The sequence below is a fragment of the Rhineura floridana genome, chromosome 1 (genome assembly GCF_030035675.1).
Source record: "Rhineura floridana isolate rRhiFlo1 chromosome 1, rRhiFlo1.hap2, whole genome shotgun sequence".
Lineage (NCBI taxonomy): Eukaryota > Metazoa > Chordata > Lepidosauria > Squamata > Rhineuridae > Rhineura > Rhineura floridana.
Genome location: NC_084480.1, coordinates 50,934,971 through 50,960,326, shown reverse-complemented (window position 1 = coordinate 50,960,326; position 25,356 = coordinate 50,934,971). Strand labels below are relative to the sequence as shown.

At 39.7% G+C, this 25,356-nt stretch overlaps 1 protein-coding gene across 7 annotated transcripts in view; it reads left to right on the top strand.

Moving 5' to 3' along the window:
* Positions 1-4,510: 4,510 nt before the first annotated feature.
* The window catches only part of GTF2H2 (general transcription factor IIH subunit 2), a 34,736-nt gene continuing 13,890 nt past the window's right edge, over positions 4,511-25,356 (top strand). Inside the window, exons 1-8 of one of the 7 annotated variants that reach the window (XM_061621417.1) lie at positions 4,511-4,740; positions 5,898-5,973; positions 6,072-6,149; positions 7,294-7,330; positions 11,422-11,508; positions 12,355-12,405; positions 13,682-13,736; positions 14,983-15,088. In XM_061621417.1, coding sequence (XP_061477401.1) covers positions 5,918-5,973; positions 6,072-6,149; positions 7,294-7,330; positions 11,422-11,508; positions 12,355-12,405; positions 13,682-13,736; positions 14,983-15,088 — 470 coding nt within the window. In that variant the 5' untranslated portion in view covers positions 4,511-4,740; positions 5,898-5,917. The other 6 variants (XM_061621388.1, XM_061621420.1, XM_061621397.1 and 3 more) reach the window with 6 other exon arrangements.

Here is a 25,356-nt window from a genome sequence, read left to right as displayed (position 1 = left end):
AGAACTATCACTAGAAGCTAAAATGATGAAACTGAGGTTATCATACTTTGGACACATAATGAGAAGACATGATTCATTAGAAAATATAATAATGCTTGGAAAAACAGAAGGAAGTAGAAAAAGAGGAAGACCAAACAAGAGATGGATTGATTCCATAAAGGAAGCCGCAGACCTGAACTTACAAGAACTGAACAGGGTGGTTCATGACAGATGCTCTTGGAAGTCACTGATTCATAGGGTCGCCATAAGTCGTAGTCAACTTGGAGGCACATAACAACAACAACAAACCAGTCTTGTGATGTATTAAATGGCTTTTTGCCATTATGGTGCATCTCATAAATAACCCTAGCACAGGTCAACTGTGCAGTGGACATTAATTTATGTATTTATTAAAAACATTTTGTATCTATTCTTCATTGCTGAAGCAATCCCATTAAAATCAAATGCATAATACCCATTAAAACAAAAAAGGCAGAAACAAAATCATACACAACCTGCAGAATAGAACAGTGATGAGTTGAACCTCACACAAAAGTGGGGTCAAATAAGTAAGTTTTCAGCTAGCACCCAAACCTCATAAAGAGTGGGAGAGCTGTCTTCCCTAGTTAGGAACACAGGAAGCAGTTCCTGTTATACTGTTGGAAACAGCATGCTGAACAATAGTGCCTCTAGGAGGGCTTCCTAGATGCACAAAACCTGCACTCCAAATTGTGGGGAAAAAATTACTGAGTCACTTGCTAAAGGTTTCTTGCAAATGAAATTGGAAAACCACACCATTGCCCGATTATTTTCGTAATAGACAACTGCTCTTCCCAGCTAGGCTTAAGGCAAGGCTTATTTTGAGTCAGATACTCTTTAACTAATGCATAGTTCTGAACCAGCAGGCCAACAGAACACAGGAAGCTGCCTCGTTATAATCTGACTGGCAGCAACTGATCAGGGTTTCAGGCAGGAGTCTTTCCCCCCTCCCCTGAAGCCGGGTTGAACCTGTGATTTCTGAATGCAATGCTCAAGCTAAGCCCTAGAATTCGTGAAGCTCAAACCAAGAATGTCTGTGTGTGGCTATATGGAGAACTTTCCGTCCCTGATAGCGCCTCAGAGTTCTGAGCCCCTACGTTTTTACTCTGCATAGATCCGGGCTGCAAACTACCTCGACACGTCTTGGATGATGAGGAAGCCTTTCCAGATCACATAAGGATAGGCTACAGCAGTGGTTCCCAACCTGGGGGCCAGGACCCCCAGGGGGGCCGTGAAGTAATCCAGAGGGGGCCGTGAACAGTAAAGAAATGAATTATTTATTAATTTTTTTAGAAGTCTTCACTCCTTCTACACTGTCTGCTTTCCACTGCCGCTGCCGCTGCCACCTCCCCCTTGCTCCAAACGAGAGGGGAGGCCTTTTGCTGAAGCGCCAGAGCGTCTTTCAGGCGCACTAAGGGCAGGCATCTGCCTATAAAATACATGGCAGATGCCAAAGGAGGCTGAGGGTGGAGCTACCAGGAAGAAGAGGGGATTACTATCACTGATTCCCATCTCCTTGCACTGCCGCTACTGGCAACGCCCTTGCTTAAAATGAGAGGAGAGGGCTTTTTGTGAAGCAAAAAGAAGCAAGCCTGCAAAGAAAGGCTGCTTTCCCCCTTCCTTCCTGGCAGCCAGCCTGCCTCCCTGGGGGGAGGGGGTCACAAAACATTTTCAGCTTATAAAGGGGGTCCCGTGCTCATAAAGGTTGGGAACCACTGGGCTACAGCGTAGACGTTAGTCAAACGTTAACAACGTTAACAAAATCTTATAGAGAGAAGTATCTCAACGTCTGTATGAGCAGTTTTCTTGTTCATATCGAACAACCCAGTACAACAGCTTCTTCCCACATTCCCCTCCCCTTCCAAAAGAAAAGGTATGTGCAACAAAGAGGAATCTTATTTCATCCCAAACTTTAAAAAAAAAGTCCTCCCTATGCAATATGCAAAGTCCAATAGCAATATAGTCCCCATATTTTAGGAGAAGGAGAGGAAACCTGAGAAAGGCGGTGGATGACTGATTTCAGCCTTGCAACGTCTAGTGCTAATACTGTAAGGCTGAAGCTGGTTGGATTTCCAGCCAAAAACTCCTCCCCACAAAACATTTTCAGGCTGTAGCAAAGCTCAATGAAGACAGTCTCTCCGATCCTACATCCAGCACTCAATGGCACCCACGCGGAAGCCTCGTATTCTATTGAACTGCATATTGTATGTTTTATGGCTGCAATCCATCCTACTACACCCACTTCCTTGGAAGTATACTTCGTCAATCTATTAAAAAAAAAATACCGAAAGAAAATATTTTCACATGAACAAGTTCCAAGTTCAGAAACTCCTCTATTTGCAGTTACCTTTTGTTTTGGGAAAGTAGGTTACGCTGGTGGTGGCCAATCACAGCTATACTAAAATCTTTTATTTTTAGTACCATGGATTTCTAAGGGCAACTCTCACTTCAGCCATGGGACATGTTATTTAAAAGCTTTATTGAAGCAGCAAACAAACTAGAGTTACCAGGTCTCTGTTTTTCGGCTGGAGTCTCCTGTTTTTTGGGGGCCTTCCAGCTCTCCGGCTAGCACCCCTTAATCTCCGAACTCTCAGCTTCAATTTTAAAAAAAATTAAGTTTCTAGGTGGTCTGGTTCCCGAGATATACACCAAAACGTCAGCCACCCCCCTGCGACTGTTTAATCTATTTAACTGATACGACGCTGAAGTTGGTTCCTAGTTCCCAGCTCCTTATTTGCTTGAAGGTTCAAAACACTAAAAAAGAAGAGTTGACAACTACAGCAACTTAAAACCAAACTTAACATGTCTCTGAACCCCAAAATATATGTTGGGGTACCCTGTATGATATATCACTGTGATCAGGGGACTTTCCCCATCAAGAATAACAATACATTTATGCAATCAAAATAATCAGGCTTCTGATATTATCATAAATACATAATGATGTCATAAAATCATAAAAAATAAGTAACTGGGGGTGCCCACCCCAAACTCTGCTCTGGGACAGGACAAATCATATACCCCAGGAAAGGGGAGGGTGTCCTCTACGAGATGCCACTGTGTCCCACCTGGCCCAGAGCTTCTGCTAGGCGCAGGGCATGGAGGAGGGCATCTATGCAAAATCAAAGCAGACGAAAACATACAGGAAAAAATAAGTAACTGGGGTGCCCACCCCAAAATCTGCTCTGGGCCAGGACAAATCATATACCCCAGGAAAGGGGAGGGTGTCCTCTACGAGATGCCAGTGCATCCCGTCTGGCCCAGAGCTTCTGCTGGGCACCGGGCACGCACGGGTGCATCAATGCAAAATCAAAATGGACAAAAGCACATAGAAAAAAATAAGTAACTGGGAGTACCCACCCCAAAATCTGCTCTATGACAGCACAAATCATATACCCCAGGAAAGGGGAGGGTGTCCTCTACGAGATGCCACAGCGTCCCACCTGGCCCAGAGCTTCTGCTGGGCGCAGGGGACAGAAGAGGGCATCTATACAAAATCAAAGCAGAACAAGACATACAGGAAAAATAAGTAATTGGGGGTGCCCACCCCAAAATCTGCTCTGGTCCAGGAAAAATCATACACCCCATGAAAGGGGAGGGTGTCCTCTATGAGATGCCACTGCGTCCAGCCTGGCCCAGAGCTTCTGCTGGGCGCAGTGGAAGGATGAGGGCATCTATGCAGACAGAAAGGGTAGAGAATCTTCTTACTCTTACTCATTTCTCAGACCTCTTTCTGAAGTGAAGGGTCAAATCTGTAAAGAAGTTTGGAGCAGCCACATTAAAAGATAAGGGCAGGGCATTCCAGGCAGGGGGTTGCCAACCCTGCTTGGATATGGATGTCTTTGCAGAGGATCCCTAGTCAAGCTTTACCAACAGCACAATCCAAACTACATCTACTCAGAAGTAAGTCCTGTTGAGTTCTATGGGGGCTTAGTCCCTTAGTAAGTGTGTTTAGAATTGCAGCCTTCAGGGGCATCCATCTTTACTCCCAAATGCTCCCATCTAACATCTCCACAACACTAGGCTCCTTTCTTCCTACAGTGGCCTTCTGGTGACTGGTCTGGCCTGAAGGCACTTAAACCCTTCTTGCCGAAAGCAAGTAGGCTAGATTAAATATTCCCTACCCAGGCTCCATCTTTTAGCTAAAATGTCTAGCTTAATTTCCAGTCAATTTTTTTTTAATTGTATGCTCCAAGCAACTGTGATTGATGCTTAATGTATCGTGCTTAATGACATCACTCGGGCCTGTCCCATGACATCACTTGGGCCCGCCCCTAAAATCTCAGGTTTTGGGATGCTTCTGACCTGGGAACCCTAAAACAAACTCTGCTCTTTAGGCTGTTGCACAAACCCATGTCTTAAGTTTCCCTTTCCAGCACTTCCCATTTTACAAAAGAGCAGCATCAGCTCAGGCTGTGTATGGCTTATGAGACAGGGGGGGAAAGGATTAAAATAACGCGCTATCATAATCACTTTCGATCCACCTTGTTTTCTTTTCCAACTTGCAATGTAAAAGGATAATACGGTGTTCAGCAAAGAGATTCCAAAGTGTAGAGCAGCAACTCCACTATATAAACATAACAGATTATAAACAACAGAGTTTTGTGGTAAATAAATAAACTTATTATGGCATAAACGATTGCAGACTAGGGTTAGTCTTTAAAGTGCCACAGAACTCTGATCCTCCTGCAACGCAGGCTAACACGGCTACCCCTTTAAAAGGTATCGTCAAACATGTTTTTAAATTTCTATCAGAAGCTGAGGCTTTGTGTTACCCATAGAGATAGTAAAATACTTTCTATGTCTGTGGTGTCACCCTAGTATTTTTCTTTCTTTCTGATCTTTCTTCACCATAACACAAACTCTTTGCACCGCGGAACTATTTTTCTCAATATTAGCGCTGCGACTGGAATGTTTAAAGTGTGGCACCTATAACCAGAGAGACGGTTTTCCTAGAGGGGTTCTGAAGCTTCTGTGGAACTGATCTTAGGTATTCGGTAGTTTCTGTTCCTCCTTCTCCTCCTCAGTTGAGACAGTTAATAATCAAGAGACGTCGTAGGAGTTTTCTTACAACCTCATCCGTGTTTGTAGTTGACGTGGTAGTCATACTCGTTTGTCTTCGGCTGTTGGGATTTTAGAGAGTCTGAAGTTGTGATGTGTGGTAGTGACCTTAGTTTTCGGTGTTGGAAGTGTGTGTCTGTGTGTGGGGTCTCCCGACAAAGCTTGGTTGTAATTTCTCTTCATCTTTAGCTTTTAACAAGCCATGGTACAAAGATCCTAATTATGCGTTTCTTTATTTTCATGTGAGTCTTTTTAAAAAAAAGGCTTTTGGGTAAGGGTTGAAAAGTGCATAAGGTATGTACTCATTACTCCAAGTCAATTCATTTGCAGCGAAATGCTTGTCAAAATCAGTAAAATTTCCTAAGCTGCAGAAGGAAAGGGGAGAGAGGCTTGAAGCTAGTGATTAAAACATCTAGTGTATTTCTTTGTATCCAGAAGTTTGCCCACCTGGTATCCCAAAGATAAACAAACAAATAGAGATATGTGCTGAGGCAGCTGAATAAGGATGTTGTAAATCACTTCCTATAAAATACCTCTCTTTTGCTAATATCTAATGGAACTTTGTAGTCTCTGCAAGTCTTGAAGACCACAGAGGCTGATGTGATTTCATAAGGGCTGCCCCTGTCAACTACATTTGATTGCTTTGTTTAGCACATATATACTTTTAAGGAAATAATAGTTGAATTCAGTAAGATGTAGCCATTCATAGGTTCAGCTTTCAGATCACAACATACACTGAGACATAATTTTACCATAATGTCTTGAAATGTAGTTTTAAATTCAAATGTAATAATTGTCTTTATTAACATCTAAATTAGGGAGACTTGGGCACAGAGAAATGGATGACGAACCAGAAAGAACCAAACGATGGGAAGGGGGTTATGAAAGAACATGGTAAGCTTGCTTTTATAATTTTTGTTTTCATTTAAGGATTGTAGTCTTCTGTTGGATGCATTTGTAATATTTTTTTTTTCTTTTTTGGGTGCTCTCAGGGAAGTTCTTAAAGAAGATGAATCTGGATCATTGAAAGCAACTATAGAGGATATTCTCTTTAAGGCCAAAAGAAAACGGTAATCACTAAGCTGCACAATGTAAACTGGCAAGTGAATGCAGTATGAATGACACTTTAGTATAGGTTACATTTTACTGTAATTTTATAAGTTTCCAGTTTAAATTCAAATCCAGCTTTATTCCACTTAGGCACAGAATATTTAATCCATTCCTTGTATGAAGTTTTATGGTGAACAATATGTTTCTGACATCCATCTTTATAGCATCATTTTAAAACTTTGTATCAAATAGGCTGTTATAGTAGTTTGTAAAAAATGGTAGCAAATCATGGTAGTGACCTAAGGATATTTATATCCTGTAAAAAATACGTATTTTAGATGGCAATGCTATGCATACTAACCTGGAAACTCTTATCTGTTGCATTTGTATCTCACTTTTCCATCACTGAACGCAAAGCAGCGTATATGTTTTTGCCTTTTATCCTCACAACAAACCTGTGAAATAGGCTAGGCTGACATAGTAACTGGTCCAAAACAACCCAGTGAGCTTCATGGCTGAGTATGGATTTGAACTAGGATCAGAGTAAACACATATAGGATTGCATTATTAGATATGTATTTGGAGGAATGTTTAGAAGTGCTATGTGTGTTCATATTTCTGATGTAAATAACACATGATTTTTAAGTTTATAGGCCAACATATGGACCTGAAATGTGTTTAATAATGCAAATTGGTTAAAGCCAAATATTTATTCTTAACTCTTATGGATTACATCAGTTGACTTTATCTCAAATCCAATGTTACTTTCCAGATTTTTGGTTAACATGGGTGGTATCCAATAAAGTGCTTCTGTTTCACAAGGATTTCTGATTGCATAATGGAACTTCTTCTCCTTCTCCTATCCACGTATGTTCCTGTGCCCTCCCCAAATCTGCTCCAGGGATTAAGAGAACCCCCAGAACAGATTTAAGGGTCATGCAGGAGAGTGGAAGTTCCATTGTACAGCCAAACCTCCTTGCATTAGTGGAAGCACTTCACTGGATATCACCCACATCTTTATCTTAACTTTGCTTCCAATTTGCATTAAGGAAGTAAATTTGATCCATTAACTTTGCATATGTGAGAATACACTGTATATGTTGACCTTTGGACATTAAGTGCTATAACAATTAGCAATTAATACAATGATTTCTTACTTTGCAGAATCTTTGAGCATCATGGACAAGTTCGACTTGGGATGGTAGGCTCTGTTTTTTTCTATTTGGCTTTGAAATGTATTTTGTTGTGAAATTGTATATGAAATAGGGCTAGTTCAGATGACTGCTAAGAGCATTGTTGGTCACCTTTTTTTGCTTGGATTTTATTTAGCTTTCTGCAAGATGGCTGTGTTAGGGCTCAGCTGTCCCATCACAGAACATAAGAAGAGACCTGCTGGATCAGATCAAAAGGCATATATTTGTGCAGCATTCTGTTCTCACAGTGGCCAGTCAGATGCCTATGGAAAATCTACATGAACGAGAGGAGTACAATAGCCGTCTATTGGTCATGTGTCCCAGCAACTGATCCTGGAGATAGCCTATAGCCATCATGACCATTATCCATAAATAGATTCATGGAGGACAAGGCTAACACCCTTTTAAAACTGCCCAAATTGGTGGCCATCACTGCATCTTGAACTAACTAATTCCATAGCTTAAAAATATGCTGTGTGAAAAAGTACTTCCTTCATCCTTCCTGAATCTCCCACCGCTCAGCTTCATTGGATGTGTCTGGGTTCTAGCATTGTAAGGGAAAAAACACTCTATACACCATGCACACCTTCTACAAAGGTTGCAGTGATATAAAACTATAATCTGTTCAGGCCAGTGTAGATGACATTTGACCTCCTTGCAAACAGGTCAGTGGAGGACCCTCACCATTTTTTTGGTCACAAACTTCAAATTACATGACAAAACAAGGCAGCCAAGTGCACAGAATTCATCTGAAGTCACCCTAAACAAAAGGCAGCTCTTGTCTTTCATAATTTGATAAACAAAAAGCATTAGTTTACCTTTTTGTCCTGGCAATGGAACCCCTAGCCAGTGCATTACAAATAGAGCCCACGTTAAAGGAATTCAGGTAAAAAACAAAGCCATCATTTTTTTTTCTTTGCAGATAACGTCACTATTATAGTAACCTAGAACAGGCTATCCCCAAACTAATTGAAATCATAAAGTAATATGGTGAATTGACTGGACTACAAATTAATTTTTACCAAGTAAGAAATGTGTTTAAATTTGGCCCCAAATTCACAACAAAAAATACATTAAATGAAATTGAAAATATACCTTGCAACCCTCCAATACTTAGGTGTAATGATTCCAAAGAATTTAAACAGAACAGAGGAACTTAACTCTAATCCTTTGTTAAATGATATTAAAAAAAATGATGCATGACTGGACAAATATGCCATTAACATGGCTGGAGTGCATTGGCTCAATCAATAAGATCATATTATCAAAACTTTTATTTTTTTCAGACCAGCCCTCTAACACTCAACAACACTAACTTAAAAAAATGGAGGGAGGAAAAAACCACAACTAAGACACACTGTCTTGTATAAAGAAACAATATTGGGGAAAATGGGCATACTTAATCTAAAACTATACCGTGATGCTGTGCATATAAAATTTTTAATCCGCATTATACACGGAGACAGAATTCTTGAATTATTATGGAATACCCAAAGGTATGGGAAACTAGGATTAGGGCACTATCATTCACCTTCCAAGATCTGCATTTACTTGACAATCTATTCTTGCTGGCCAGTTTGGCAATATGGAAAACCTAGAAGAGGAGACTTTGTCCCCCCACTTCATCCCCTCTAACACCTAACCTAAATCATCCTCTTTTCTATCACTTGGATAATTTAAAGAATGGGAATCACAGGGTCTTTACACCATTAGGAATCTCTATCCCACCACTCACCTAATCACACTACAAGAAAACTTGAAAAACATGTTGCATACATGGATACATTTATACCAAATTCAGCATTTTCTTTCCAACCCTTCAGTGAAAAAACAGGCCACCAGACTGCTGACATCATTTGAACATTTTGTTGAACAACATACATTCTCAGACAAAGGCCTCCTCTCAGAGCATTACAATAACGTCTTGTCATGTAGACAACTTGAAACAGCTATGGGAGCATGACACAAACACGGAATAGATTCTATTAATTGGAACAAATTATGCTAAATTGAAGGAAAATTCATTGAAGTTGATAAACCAATGGTACCCAATTCCCCACACCCTGAGTAGGATTACTTGAGGTAACAACCCAACTTGTGTGGAGAGGGTGTGGGGAGGCAGGTACATATTATATGTGGTGAACGTGCCCAATAATTGAAGAATTTTGGAATCAAGTATTTCATGAAATAAAAGTTATCACTGGATAAACCCTTCCCCAGATCCTCTTATGGTTCTTTTATCAATTTTTACTGAGGACACCAGTATAGTCCTCTTTAAGGACTTACTAATTTCTTTGTTCATTGTGGCTTTCATTGTCATCACCTGAAATTGGAAGTGCACCACTTGCACTTTGGCAGAGGAATGGTGTAACCAAATTTAGACAATTGTATTAATGCTAAAGCTGACCGAACAAATAAAAAGAAGGAACAAAGACAAGCTTTATAAAAAATGGTTTCATTTTATACAATTTGTTGCCAACAGAGAGCATGATTAGGCATCCCCTACAACCCATGCTTCTTTATAGAGAGACATGTTGGATTAAGTATTCTCTTACATTTTATATAGTTGTATTATAGTTTTACAGGATTTCTGAGTTGATTAGTCTGTTGTATTGGAATGTGTGATGAAACATCTATACAGATGTGTACACACACATGTATAATTATAATCTTGTATTGTGTAATGTAATGATACATTAATGCTTCATTGAATATGCTTATTTTTCTTTTTGATGTTATTGTATGATTTAATTTTGTCTTCTTATGTATCCTTTTCCATTATCCTTTGTTTTACCCTTTCGTTATAAAATCGTGAATAAATATGCACTTTTTTCTTTTTCTTTTTTAAAAAAGCATTCATTTAGAAAATGGAAACAGTCTTTCAATTTTTTTGAAAAAAAAGTTGGAGGGAGTCAGTTTATAGCAAATGAAGTCTAAACAAATCTTACCCTCCCTTTCTTGCTTTCAGTAAACACTATGGGGTTGTGATTGCTGCTTTCAGAGTTGGTTTTGGGTTGTTATAGAAAAATGCTGGATTTCCCAGTCAAGGACTAAAATGAAGGAACAGTTCTACTTGAATGATATTTTATGATGTGTGCAAATTTAATATTTGAGACATTTATTTATAATTTATATATGTTAGTTGTCCCATAACATAAGTTCTCTTGATGACATACAATTCATAGGATTTAAAATATTTATTTATTACACTTCACTCTTCTTGCTGAACCCAAGTTGGCTAACAACAATCTTAAAAAGAATACATGTATCATAAAAATGTGAAAATTATAACAGATCAATATCCTTAGAGACACAACTGCAAATGAAAAACTCTGGGTTGTATCCAGTGAAGCCATCCCATTTGGCACAAGGGCTTCTGCCTATGTAATGGGACTCCTTCTCCCTGTGCCCCCCCTCATCTGTTCTGAGGGAGAGAAAGGCCCTTTGTTCAGGTGGAAGTTCTGAAGCTTACAGGACAACTTTGTTCGATACAGCCCTGTGTACTTTTTATGATTACACCCATGCTTTGATGGTTGACCAATTTGGAGGTGGGATGTAATGTACGTATCTGAACTGAAACATTAAAAACATTAAAACCACAACAAATGTATAGCATGTCAGGAATGTCCAGGACTGAGGGAGGAGATGGGTTTCAGGGAGTGAATGAGAAGTATGCAGTATGGTAAAGGGTTGCTGGTTCCTTGGCTCATTGTACTATGCCCTACTTAAAAGCCCCGTAAACCCTATAAAAGCAAATATTGTCATCAAAAAAACACAAAAGTCCAGAACCAGCACAAAAAGAAAAACATGCAGCTTGCAGTTGTGTAGGTTTACCCTACAGTAGGTTCCATGGATTTCAATTTGGATTACTCAGAAACAAGTGTGCATAGATTTGAGGTTTCAGATTTTTTCTATAACTCTGAAAGGAGGAATGAAAGCAAAAGAGAGCCAATACCACACTATTCAGCCTTTGTGATTCTTAGGTTACTTTTGAGAAGGTATGTGCCATATTGGCCTAATATTTAATGCTATTTTCTAAATATTATAAATGGTTTTAATTCCATAAAAAGGTTTTGTCTTTTTCAAAATTCTGACATAGATGCGTCACCTGTATGTAGTGGTAGATGGATCAAGAACAATGGAAGACCAAGATTTAAAACCTAACAGGCTAACTTGTACCTTAAAGGTATTTATTTTTGAGAACGTTATTTGCATTTCTCTTAGCTCAAACCACTGTATTGGATAGAATATCCCATTAGGACAACCCAGGTTCAGGCCCTTGCTCAGCTCTGAAGCTTGCTGGATGAACATAGGCTAGTCATAATTCCTGAGTCTAATGCACCTTGCAGAGTTGTTCTCAGGATAAAATGGGTTTGGGTGGACAATGTAGGCAAAGGATACAAATGTAATATATCACCCCCCATTGATCTCCCTTCTGTGAAAGCAGAAACTGTTAAGGTTTTACTTTACATGAAAGTAGCTGCATTATTATGCATTTCCATTAGCTGATGCTTGAGTGAACTAATGTGCAGCTTGATCTGAGCATGCCTACTCAGTAGATCCATGGAATTTGTTGCGACTTTATTTCCAGAAAAAGTGCTTGGGATTGTAACCTTACAGGGCAAATCTAAGCATTCAGAAGTAAGTCCCATTAAACTCAATGAGAGTTACTGTCATTAAGTGCCGTAGCTGCTTTTTGTTAAGTATAGAACTGGGAAACTGTGTAGAACTGGGAAATTAACTTTTTGCAAATAAGCTTTTGGATCACAGGCTAGTGGGAACAACTCTTGTACCGTGATAATTCTCCTAAACAGAATGTTTAGATTAACCTTAAATTCATTCCTGAAATAACAGTGCTTACTACAACTTTGTGGTTTTTGCTAGTACTTCTTATACATACTTTTTAAATAACAGTTGCTAAGTTTTTTAAAAATCTCATTTTATGAATAGTTCCAAAAGCTGTTAATAAAGCTGTGCAGTGTGAAATAACACTTTGGTATTAATTGTTCTAACAATATTTCTCTTTCTGTAGTTATTGGAATATTTTGTTGAGGAATATTTTGACCAAAATCCTATTAGTCAGGTATGTACACTGTGGTGGAAACAGGAGATTCCCAGAAACTGTTGGTTGCTGCAGATAATGAACCGTCAAGTATGAATGCTATCACATTGGTGGGTTGGAAAAAAAGTTTCTAAAAGACAAAATAAAAGTAAAGGCAATAATTAGCACTAAAATAAAATTTAAATAACCAAAATGCTGCACCAGGATGTCTCCATCGATAAAGACTAAAGCATTGTTTTGGCATGATGTGATGACAATATGTGGAGAGGGGGGCAATATCTGCTGGCCTCACCCTTGTCATCCATATATTGGCGAAAATCTGAAGAGGGGAACCTGGTGTATGCACACAGGCTCCTCCCATGAGATGGAACTCCGTGTGATCAGGGTTCCACATGAGAGGGCAGCATGCACATACAGAGCTCCCCTCCTTACACCTTACTCCAGTACATAGGCACTGGGAGCTGGGGATCAGCAGGGACTTGGGATCAGGCTGATAGGGGTGGCCTCACTCTTCCACTCCATGTGATTGTAATCAAGTGATTTATAATGCCTAAATAGGGCTTGGTTCTGCAACCTATATAAATGTGGATGTATTTGCTAATTTTGCACAATTTATTTTGTTTCTGTTAGCTTCAAGAAATTACAGAGGGCACTGAAGCCCCTGACTGTTGGAACTCTGCCTGTTACCCTTCCCCTCCTAGGCTTCTGACTTCATCAGACATCAGCTACTGACAAGCCTATCTTTGCATCCACCTAGGCTAGCTAGAAACTGACTTAAAAAAAAGAACACAAGTAAATCAGAGACTGTCAAGATTCTGAAATTTGCAACATCAAACCTTTTGTTTCTGCAACATGATTATGGAATAAAAACACCTCTAAATGTAATAGAACTAATTCTATAACTACCAAAGATTTCATAAACATTTTCTCACAAATGTCATATTAATAGCTGTTGCTCAGTCTTTCTTGTAGTTGTCATGGAGTAGCAGAAATAACAGTGGCCTCCAGAATACAAAGGCAGATGGAGATAAAACTGTCCAGCTCTGCCCCATGTACTTTTCAATATTTCCTGTAATATTGCTCACTACATCTTTTGCTGGGAAGTGATGCTAGCGCTTGGTGGCCTTTGTTCCTTTCCCCCTCTCAAGAAGCCCAGTGAAGTGTCTTTTTTTCTGGCACTAGAAGTCTTGCACGTGATTCTGGTTTTTTTGGTGCCACCACTGTACGTTATTGAGCTCTAAATCTTATGAGACTTCATCGCCTGAGAATCTTATAATGGCAGACATCTTTCTTGCAGGTTGGCATTATTGTGACTAAGGGTAAAAGAGCTGAAAAACTGACAGAGCTTTCAGGTATGAAACCTATATTTGTTTTGTACTAAATAGAGATTATAACTGTCATGTCATTTTTTAAAAATATGGATCATCTCTTCTATATTTCTGCCTCATTCAACCTTTTTTTTCTGATAAAATAGTACAGATATTTGATTTTGTCCCACAACGAACTTTAAAAATGCAAATAAAAATGCATTGACAATGTAAGGAGAGTTGTTGGAGGGCAGTAGGAATGTTTCCCATAATGTTTCCCCCTTAGGCTGTGTACAAATAAACATTACTCAAAGGCTACTCTGGAAACTCGTTCACTGTGCACTGTTCAAACAAAGGTTTTCTCTAGGATAGAATTGAGCTTGGGGAGGGGGAGACTGGTTTTGCAAGTTTGCAGCAGAAGCTAGTTGTGTCCAGTGCTGGTTGGCTGGCACATGTGACATCATAAATCCAACCCTATTCAAAGTAGGTTTTTAACTTTCAACATTTAAATAAATATTTTAAAAAAGCATTGAATCAACTTTTTATTTGCATAAACATACAAACAGTGCTTTTAAAAATAAGGTCACACCAAAGGACCCTTTTCCAAATAATCTAGTAAAGACTTAGCGCATTCAATAACAGAATGTTGACAATCAGCTGGAAAAGAAGACATGGGTAGGGAACGGAATGGCCTCCTGGAGAAGGGGCTGGCTGGCTGGCTGGAACATTGAACAGGATCATTCCACACAGCAACATTTTGTTGCAGGCCCTACTTCTTGGGCCTAATGGGCACTGGACAAAGATGACGCAGGACATGAGGGAGGGAGGCAACTTGGTTGGATAGACAGAGGACTCTCCTGGGGCAAAGGAGGAATGCATGGAACATATTTGTTTTGAGATTTTCATCAGTATTAATGATGAGATAATGAGATGATAAAAAATGAGTTTGTGATGCCTGAGGCCTTGAGCATTCTTGATATAGGCTTGGTCTAATTGTAATGCCAAACCATGGGTGGTATTCAGTTCTAGTCATACTCAGAGTAGATCCATTAAAATTAATAGACATGAGTAATATAGGTTCTTCAATTTCAATGGGCCTACTTTTAGGACTTAGTTGAATACAACCCCATGGACTGATATTTTATGAAAGTGCCTCAGTAAACTTCCTTTGTATTTTTCTTACTTTGTGCTAATACAAACCATGTTTGATGTCAGAAAAATGTTGGTGTGTGTTTTTTACTTCAGAGGTTTTCAGATTCATCTATGATAATGATGTTTTTTTTTCTCATAGGGAATCCGAGAAAACACACAGCTGCGCTGAAAAAAGCTGTAGATATGACTTGCCTAGGAGAGCCATCTTTATATAATGCCTTAAACTTGGCCACACAGACATTGAAGTAAGTATATATAGACTAGGCCTGAGACTGATCCTGTATCTTTAGGAGAAGAGAAAGTCAGCCAAGTGCAGGTGTTCTTGCAACACTATAATGAGAAAAACCACAAGGTGGAATTCTCCCTTCCCCCTGCACAACTTTTAAAGATACAGAAGACCTCTTGGAGGCCGGGCCTGGCAACCAAGAGGTGTTATGTATCTTTAAAAGTTGTGCAGGGGGAAGGGAGAATTCCACCTTGTGGTTTTTCTCATTACAGTGTTGCAAGAACACCTGCACTTGGCTGACTTTCTCTTCTCCTAAAGATACAGGATCAGTCTCAGGCCAGGAACCTGGCAACCCTAATATAGACTACTGTAGCATGCTTTTTTTGTACTTGTTTTGCAGTAAGATTTTCTTCTGACCGTAATCACTGGCAGAGTGATTTATTAATAAAGTGTTATTCTGAGCTCTAATTTCCAGAGGAACAGCAGTGTTTCTCAGCAAGAACAATTGGGTCTTGTGATACCTTAAAAACTAACAAACTTATTATGGCATAAGCTTTCATGGAGTAGACGCTACTTGGTCAGATGTATAGAATGCTATCCTAAGTTGCCAGGGGTTATACACATGGTTTGGGGTGGAGCAGAGTGTGAACAGCGAGGTCATAAGGAAATAAGATGTAAGAATAGTCTGTGACCATTGTGTTAAAGCTTAAATGTATGCAAAATAGTTGTAGTGACTCTTCCCAGAGCAGTGTTGATGATAACACAAACATCCTGGCATTGGTAAGCTAATTAACACCTGTATTTGGATAACAGCGTGTTATTCAGGCCACAGGTGATAGAATCAAATTTCTTGATACATAGTTTCATACTGGAATTTCCATTTTGAAGTTCCTTTATCCAAGAACAGAATATTCTGCTCAAGAACCAGAATGTTCCTCTTGGTCAGAAGTGGGAGACCTTTTCAGCTCGAGGGCCCCTTTCGCTCTTGGGTAAAGTACCAGGGGCCACATGCCAGTGAAGGGCAGGAACAAATCTGCATACAGTCACACCCCATTCACATGCTCCCATCCACCTACACATTTCACCCCCATCCACACACATCCCATTCTCACATTTATTTATTTATTTTATTTGTATCCCACCGTTCCTCCCAGAAGGAGTCCAGGGCAGCAAACAAAACAGAAAAAGCACTCTAAAACATCATAAACACAGACTTTAAAACATATTAAAACAAAACATCTTTAAAACATATTAAAACAAAACATCTTTAAAACATATTAAAACAAAACATCTTTAAAACATATTAAAACAAAACATCTTTAAAACATATTAAAACAAAACATCTTTAAAACATATTAAAACAAAACATCTTTAAAACATATTAAAACAAAACATCTTTAAAACATATTAAAACAAAACATCTTTAAAACATATTAAAACAAAACATCTTTAAAACATATTAAAACAAAACATCTTTAAAACATATTAAAACAAAACATCTTTAAAAACATTTTAAAGCAAAACATCTTTAAAAACATATTAAAACAAAAAAAGTACTTTAAAAACATCTTTAAAAGCAATTCCAACACAGATGCAGACTCGGATAAGGTCTCTACTTAAAAGGCTTGTTGAAAGAGGAAGATCTTCGTAGGTGCTGAAAAGATAGCAGAGATGGTGCCTGTCTAAATATTTAAGTGGAGGGAATTCCAAAGGGTAGGTGCCACTAAACTAAAGACCTGATTCCTGTGTTGTGCGGAATGGACCTCCTGAGAAGATGGTATCTGCAGGAGGCCCTCACCTGCAGAGTGCAGTGATTGACTGGGTATATAAGGGGTAAGGCGATCTTTCAGGTATCCTGGTCCCAAGCTGTATAGGGCTTTGTACACCAAAACCAGAACCTTGAACTTAGCCAGGTAGTTAATGGGCAGCCAGTGCAATTCTTTCAGCAGTGGGCTGACATGTTGGTGATATCCTGCCTCAGTGAATAGTCACGCCACTGCATTTTGCACCAGCTGCAGCTTCCGGACCATCCTCAACCTCAAGGGCAGCCCCACATAGACCCCATTACAGTAATCCATCTTGGAATTTACCAGTTGTCTTACCATCCGAAGCTGATAAAAGGCACTCCTAGCCACTGAAGTCACCTGAACCATTAGCAAAAAAGATAAATCCAGGAGCACCCCCACACTATGAACCTGCCCTTTCAGAGGGAGCACATCCCCATCCAAAGCAGGCAACTGACCAGTTATCCAAACTCGGGAACCACCAACCCATAGCTCTTCTGTCTTGCTAGGGTTCAGACTCAGTTTATTGGCCCTCATCCAGCCCACCACTGAGTCCAAGGACTGGTCCACTGGTAACATCCTGAAAGATGTTACAGAGAAATAGAGCTGGGTATCGTTAGTGTACTGCTGATACCTCGCCTCAAATCTCCTGATGACCACTCCCAAGAGCTTCATATAGGTGTTAAACAGCATGGGGGACAAGATGGTACCCTGAGGCACCCCACAGCACAACTGCCAAGGGCCCCAAAGACAATCACCCAATGCTATTCTCTGAAAACAACCCTGGAGATAGGATTGGAACCACTGTAAAACAGTGCCTCCAATACCCATCTCACCAAGTTGGCTCAGAAGAATACCATGGTCAATAGTATCAAAAAACACTGAGAGATCAAGTAAGAATAACAGGGTTGAGGGGTGTGTGGCCAAGACCTAGAGAGAATGGCTGTTTGAAAGGAGAGCTCTGTGAATGACACCAGACGCATTTCACCCTGGTAAAAGGAAAATTGGCTGCAGGTTATTTGGAAATTGTTGGGGGATGTCTGTCCCATCCTGGTAAACTAAACTAGGAGAGATTTCAACCTTTTTTAAAACAAAGGAAAAAGACTCTCCTGCTGGGAGACCTTCAACTGAAAAGCTGCAGGCTAAAATGGCAATGGCACCTATTAATCCAACACTTGGAGAAACCAGTAAAGGTGATATTAATTTGAATTTGAAAGAGGGCTTTGCAATGCAAGTAACTGAGATGAAAGTTATGTTGGCTGAAACATATAAACAGTGGATGTCTCAGATGGAGAAGAAACTAACAACAATAAGTACCTGGCTGGAAGAGATAGCGGGAACTGCTTCTGCAGCAATGGATACGGGGATTAGATATGAGAAAAAACTAAAACAGTTACAAAAATAAAACAGAAAACTCATGGATGTGGAAAATAGAGTGTGTCACCAGAATTTATTTGCTCGTGGCTTTCGTGAAGGAATTGAAGGAGAAGACGGAGCTGCGTTTTTAGTAAATTGGTTTAATTCCTTGATTCCAGAATTAGAGCCGAAAGATGAAGATATAGACTGAGCACATAGAGCAATTGGCCCTCGGCCAAAGGAAGGTGCTCCTCCAAGAGACTTTGTGATGTGTTTTTCTTGATATCGAAAGAAGGAAGAAATATGGAGACAACTCAGAGAATTACAATCTGTTACATACGAGAATCAACCTATAATGATATTGCAGGATTTAGCCCCAGAAACATTATGCAAGAGAAAGGAATTCAAACCTTTTACAACAAAACTACAAGAAGCTGTTATCATATATCGATGGGGACTCCCCTTTAAATTAGTAATACTGAGGGGAGCCAAGACTTACACAGCTGCAACGGTGAAGGAAGCAGCAGAACTATTGGTATTACTAGATGCGGATTTACCTCAGAGTAACTTCAATCAAGAACAAATGCCTGATGGAGACGAAGAAGATGTTGGTGAGACAGCAAATGCAAAATGGGAAACAATTCCAAAAGCACAACGCACAAAGAAAAAGAGGCAGGAGGACAATAAGCAGGAACCCATGACTTCAACATCCCGATCCTTGAGATCAGCAACAAGCAGAAACAGATGAGAGTTGGGGAAGAGGGATGGAATATGATCCAAATATGATTATTAATAAGTGTATTAATTATTATTTATGAAATATAAGTGGTATCTAGAAGAGCAATTTAATTCTATTTAATTTATGTATATAAAAAATCCCCCCAGAGAAAACTTAGTAGAAAAAATGGAAGCTTATTGCCCAAGCTGTATTCTGGCAATACTTACATTGGGAGTGGGAACAAGAGGTTAAGGTTCTCACTTTTTTGCTTAAAGGGAGAGTTGTTTTTATTGGGTGGAAATGGGCCGAAAACAGTTTGTTAATGGAAAATCAGTACAGTGTAATGGGTAATGGAGGCAGAGGGTGGCGGTGGGGAAATCATTAAAGAAAATTGTGTAAACCATGGAGGGAACAGATCTTAAAGTGATAATGTTAAATGTGAAAGGAATGGGAGACTCAGTTAAAAGAAGAAGGTTGACAAATTATGTTAGTGCAATGAAGCCAAATTTAATTTTCCTGCAATAATCTCATAAGGCACAGCAAAAGGAGATATTGTTCAGACACAAGTGGTTTGGGTCACAATATATAGCAAAAGGCAATGCTAAGTCAAGGGGAACAGCTGTAATATTTGAAGCTAATTTAGACTTTAAAGTGACCAAAATATTAAGAGATAAAAATGGAAGATTTATATTTTTGCGAGCCTTATTGAATAACACTTGACAGTTAGCTCGATATATGCGCCTAATAAAAATCAGTTAAATTATCTATTATATATATTTGCCCAATTAATGAGATTTGCTCAGCAGGAAATTATATTAGGTGGGGACTTAAATTGGAATATTTGTGGCCACTCGAGAGATAAAGGAATTGAGGGAACACCAGATTCAATCGAGGGAAGTGAGAAAACAGTTTAAAATGCTGTGATTATTCCAAGAGTTGAGGACTGCAGTAGGGTCCCACTCATACGTCGGGTTACGTTCCAGACCCCCGCCGAAAAGCGAAACTCCGTCAATAAAATGGTGCACGACGCCCGAAGAATGCCATAAAAGCGGAATAAGCAGGGTATGAGTGGGGCCTTACTCTAATTGAAAGCTACTGTATTAGTGGAACGCCAAAAAGCGGGCCGCCAAAAAGCAGGGCCCTACTGTAATTGATGTTTGGAGCAAACTTCATCCTACTGTTCCCCACTGTACAAACACACAGATAGATTTTATTTTAATATCCAGTTTCCTTTTGGAGCGGGTTACATATTCAGATATAGGACAAATAAAGATAACAGATCATGCCCCAGTAGAGGTGAGCCAACCCCACCACCCCTGCATGGACATTCCCTGCAGTGGGTAGTAACAAATCAAGACTGCAGAGAGAAATTGCATGAACTGATACAAAATTATTTTAAGAAAAAAATGATGTGGAAGATTTGGTGTTCTGCTATGGGAAGCAAAAAAAGCTGTAATCAGGAATTAATATTAAGGAATATAGCACATTAAAGAAGAAGAGCAGACATTGAGAAGCTGGAGAGGGAAATGGAGGAATTAGCATTGAAATATAGGAGAACAGGGGCAAACAGAATTTATAAACAGATGGAAACTAAGCAGAGGTTTTAGAAATAAATCGAGTAATGGTAAATTTATTATATCTGAAGCAAAGGTGTTATGAATATGGGGGCAAAGGCTCAAAGCTATTAGCTCAATGTTGCAATCAGAAAAAAGGGAGAGCCAGAGTCAAAAACTTAGGGATGATGGAATGAGCTCGTATTCCACTGAGAGCATCAGTGGAGAATTTCAGAAGTTTTATAAGACCTTGTATAGTTCAACAAAAAAAACCCCAGTGGAAACAATTAGGAAATAATTGAACTCAGTGAATTTACCACAGTTGACTGAAGAGGATAGATCAATGTTAGAAGACCAGATTACAAAAGAAGTGGAGAATACAATAAAGAATCTAGAGTCAGGAAAGGCCCCCAGACCGGATGGTTTACTTCTTTATATTATAAAACATATAAAGAATTCCTTCTCCCAAATTTAACCAGGCTGTTTAATGATATATTAGAAGGATCCCCCCTTCCAAAAACATGGTTAGAAACTAGGATTATAACTGTCCTGAAACCTTTTAAAGATCTTGAGAGGGTTAATTCATACAGACCAATATCATTAATTAATTAGGATTGTAAAATATTTGCTTCAGTAGTGGCGAAAAGACTGAAGAGGATTCTTAGTAAATTAATAGGGGTGGACGAAACAGGGTTTGTTCCTCATAGCTGTATTGCAGACCCAATCAGAAAACTATTAAATATTGTGCAATACTGTAAGAGAAGGCCTCCCCTTTGGTGGTTTTGGATATGGATATTTTTAAGGCCTTTGATAGTTTGTCGTTATATGCCTTCAAGTCATTACTACTTATGGCAAACCTATGAATCTGTAACTTCCAGTAGCATCTGTTGTAAACCACCCTGTTCAGATCTTGTAAGTTCAGGTCTGTGGCTTCCTGTATGGAATCAATCCATCTCTTGTTGGGTCTTCCTCTTTTTCTACTTCCTTCTGTTTTTCCCAGCATTATTATCTTTTCTAATGGATCGTGTCTTCTCATTATGTGTCCAAAGTATGATAACCTCAGTTTCATCATTCTAGCTTCTAGTGATCGTTCTGGTTTAATTTGTTCTAACACCCAATTATTTGTCTTCATTTCCAATGAATTGATTTTTCTTTTACCCGCTTTTTTCACTGTCCAACTTTCACATCCACACATAGAGATTGGGAATGCCATGGTCTGAATGATCCTGACTTTAGTGTTCAGTGATACATCTTTGCATTTGAGGACCTTTTCTAGTTTTGTCATAGCTGTCCTTCCCAGTCCTGGTCTTCTTCTGATTTCTTGACTGTTGTCTCTATTTTGGTTAATGACTGTGCCAAGGTATTGATAATCCTTGACAAGTTCATTGACCTCATTGTCAATTTTAAGGTAACAAAAATTGTTGTCATTAGTCTTCTTGATGTTCCTCTGTAGTCCTGCTTTTGTGCTTTCCTCTTTAACTTTCAACAGCATTCGTTTCAAATCATTCCTGGTTTCTGCTAGTAGTATGGTATCATCTGCATATCTTAAATTATTGATGTCTTCCTCCAATTTTTACACCTCCATCTTGGTCCAGTCCCGCTTTCCGTATGATATGTTCTCCATATAGATTAAACAAATAGGGTGATAAAATACACCCCTGTTTCATACCCTTTCCTATTGAGAACCTCCAGAGTATAGATTGTGCATCAGGACAATCAGATGCTGTGGCACCCCCTTTTCTTTTAAAGTATTCCATAGTTTTTCTTGATCTACACAATCATGAAGCACAGGGTGATTTTCTTCTGAAACTCCTTGGTGCGTTCCATTATCCAACATATGTCTGCAATATGATCTCTTGTACCTCTTCCCTTTTTAAACCCAGCTTGGACATCTGGCACTGCTCGCTCCATATATGGTAAGAGTCTTTGCTGTAGAATCTTGAGCATTACTTTACTTGCATGGGATATTAAGACAATAGTTCGATAATTACTGCATTCCGTGGGATCCCCTTTCTTTGGAATTGGGATGCATATTAAACGCTTCCAGTCTGTGGGCCATTGTTTAGTTTTCCATATTTCTTGACAAATTTTTGTCAAAATTTGGACAGATTCAGTCTCAGTAGCTTGTAGCAATTCTACCTCTGTTCTGGTATGCCATCTGTTTCTTCCAAGTATTTTAAGAGGAGCTTTCACCTCACATTCTAAAATTGCTGGTTCTTCATCATACGGTTCCTCCATGAATGAATCTGTCATCCTGGCATCTCTTTTATAGAGTTCTTCAGTGTATTGCTTCCATCTTCCTTTTATTTTCTCTCAGTCAGTGTGTTTCCCTGTTGATTATTCAGCATCCCTACTCTTGGATTAAATTTCCCTTTCATTTGTCTGCTTTTGGAATACGGCTCTTGTTCTACCCTTTTGTTGTCCTCTTCTGTTTCTATATAATAACTTTTGTAATAGTTCTCTTTGTCCCTACGTACTAGTCTCTGTATTGTTGCATTTAGGGTTCTGACCGTGTTTCTATCTCCTCTTGCTTTTGCTTTCCTTCTCTCTTTAACCATTTTAAGAGTTTTGTCAGTCATCCATTGATGTCTTTCTCTCTTTTTAACTTGAGGTATTGTCTTTTTGCATTCTTCCCTGATAATGTCTCTGACTTCACTCCATAGTTCTTCTGGTTCTCTATCAACTAAGTTTAAAGCCTCAAATCTGTTCCTTATTTGATCTTTATATTCTTAGATGTTATTTAAATTGTATTTTGGCATCATGATTGCTTTGTTGTTCTTCTTTAGCATTATTCTGATTTTTGATACGATCTGTTCATGATCTGTACCGCAGTCTGCTCCTGGTCTTGTTTTTGCAGAAAGTATGGAACTTCCCCATCTTCTGCTACCAATTATATAATCAATTTGATTCCTACATTGACCATTTGGTGATGTCCATGTGTACAGTCATCCTTTTGGTTGCTCAGAAAATATGTTTGCAAGAAACAAATTATTGGCTTCACAGAATTCAGTAAGTCTTTCTCCTGCTTCATTTCTGTCCCCTAAGCCCCATTTCCCCACAATTCCTAGTTCTTCTCTGTTCCCTACTTTTGCATTCCAGTCCCCCATGATTATCAGCACATCTTGTTTTGGTGTGTGATCAATTTCTTCCTGTACTTCTGCATAAAAATGGAAATGGACTGCCTTCAAGTTGATCCCGACTTATGGCTACCCTGTGAATAGGATTTTCATGATAAGCGATATTCAGAGGGGGTTTACCATTGCCTCCCTCTGAAGCTAGCCCTCCCCAGCTGGCTAGGGCCTGCTCAGCTTGCCACAGCTGCACAAGCCAGCCCCTTCCTTGTCCGCAACTGCCAGCTGGGGGCAACTGGGGTCCTTGAGACTATGCAGCTTGCCCATGGCTGCACAGGTGGCAGGGCACGTAACCCCTGAGCCACTCACTGTGGGGGTGATATTTAGCTGGCCCTTGGCACCCAGGAGGCATGAACGGGGATTTGAACTCACAGACTCTGGACTCCCAGCCAGGTAAAATCTCTCCGATTCCTCTTCTTCTGCATTTGCTGTTGGAGTATAGACTTGTATGATGGTTATGTTAATAGAATTTCCATTAAATCTCATTGATATCACTCACTCAGACCTGGTGTTATAGCTCCTAGTTGCTTTTGTTACATCACTTTTCACTATTAAAGCAACCCCGTTTCTTCTTAATTTCTCATTTCCTGCCTAAAATATTTTGTAGTTGCCTGACTGAAAATGTCCCATTCCTGTCCATTTTAATTCACTCACACCAGTATTGTAATGTTGATGCATTCCATTTCTTGCTTGACAATTTCTAACTTTCCCTGGTTCATGCTTCTCACATTCCATGTTCCTATTGTGTACATCGTACAACTCCGGACTCTCCTTTCGCATCTGTGTACATCAGCCTCTGGGCTTCCTTTCGGCTTTGACCCAGCTGCATCATTACTCACAGCGTTACTCGTACTTGTCCTTTGTTCTTCCACAGTAGGATGATGAGTGCCTTCTGACCTGGGGGTCTCATCTTCCAGCACTATCTTGTGTTGCATTTTGGATACTCTGTTCATAGGGTTTTCATGGTAAGAATTATTCAGAGGTGGTTTACCATTGCCTTTCTCCGAGTTTGGATGCATCTTAGTCTGGTGTCTCAGCTTTGACCATTCTGCCTCTGATATCCCTGCTAGGAGTCTAGCCTCTTGGTCTAGACCAGCGATTCCCAACGTGGGCGGTAGCAACCCCCTTGGGGGCGTTACAGCCTTTCAGGGGGCGTTGGCGTCACTTCAAACTTTAGGGGGGGTTGACATTTGGCGGTCTGAAGTTGAAGCATTTAAGTTTGCCATCCACAGATAGAGTAGAAAGAAGGGCGGAAGCATAGCGTCATTCTTTGCCCCACACTAACATACTACAGCTAAAGTACTGAAACATAAGGAGGATGTAGCCAATCCAATCCAGGCTTACTTAACTGTACCTGAAGTCACAGGTATGCTACTTCATAGTAAAGTGGGTTATTTTGCCAGTAACATCGATGGTGGCTATAGATATGTTTGGGGGAATGGAGGCAAGGGTTGCCTGCAGGAGTTCTTGAGCTGTAGGGGAAAGGCCCCATGATCTGCTTATATCCCCAGAGACAAAAGAAGGGAGACTGTAGGCTCGGTCTGGTAAGTAACCTACAGATTTCTTTGGGCAGGGTGGAAAAAATGAGGGGGTTCTATTATTACCTTACGGTGATGATTTTGCCCAGTTCTTTGCGGTAGGTTTCTCTCCTACATTTTGATTCGCCCTACTTTAAATATCCTCATACCCTCACTCCTTCTATGAGGATTTAATGAGAAGCCAGGATAAGAAGGCATTTCAAAGCT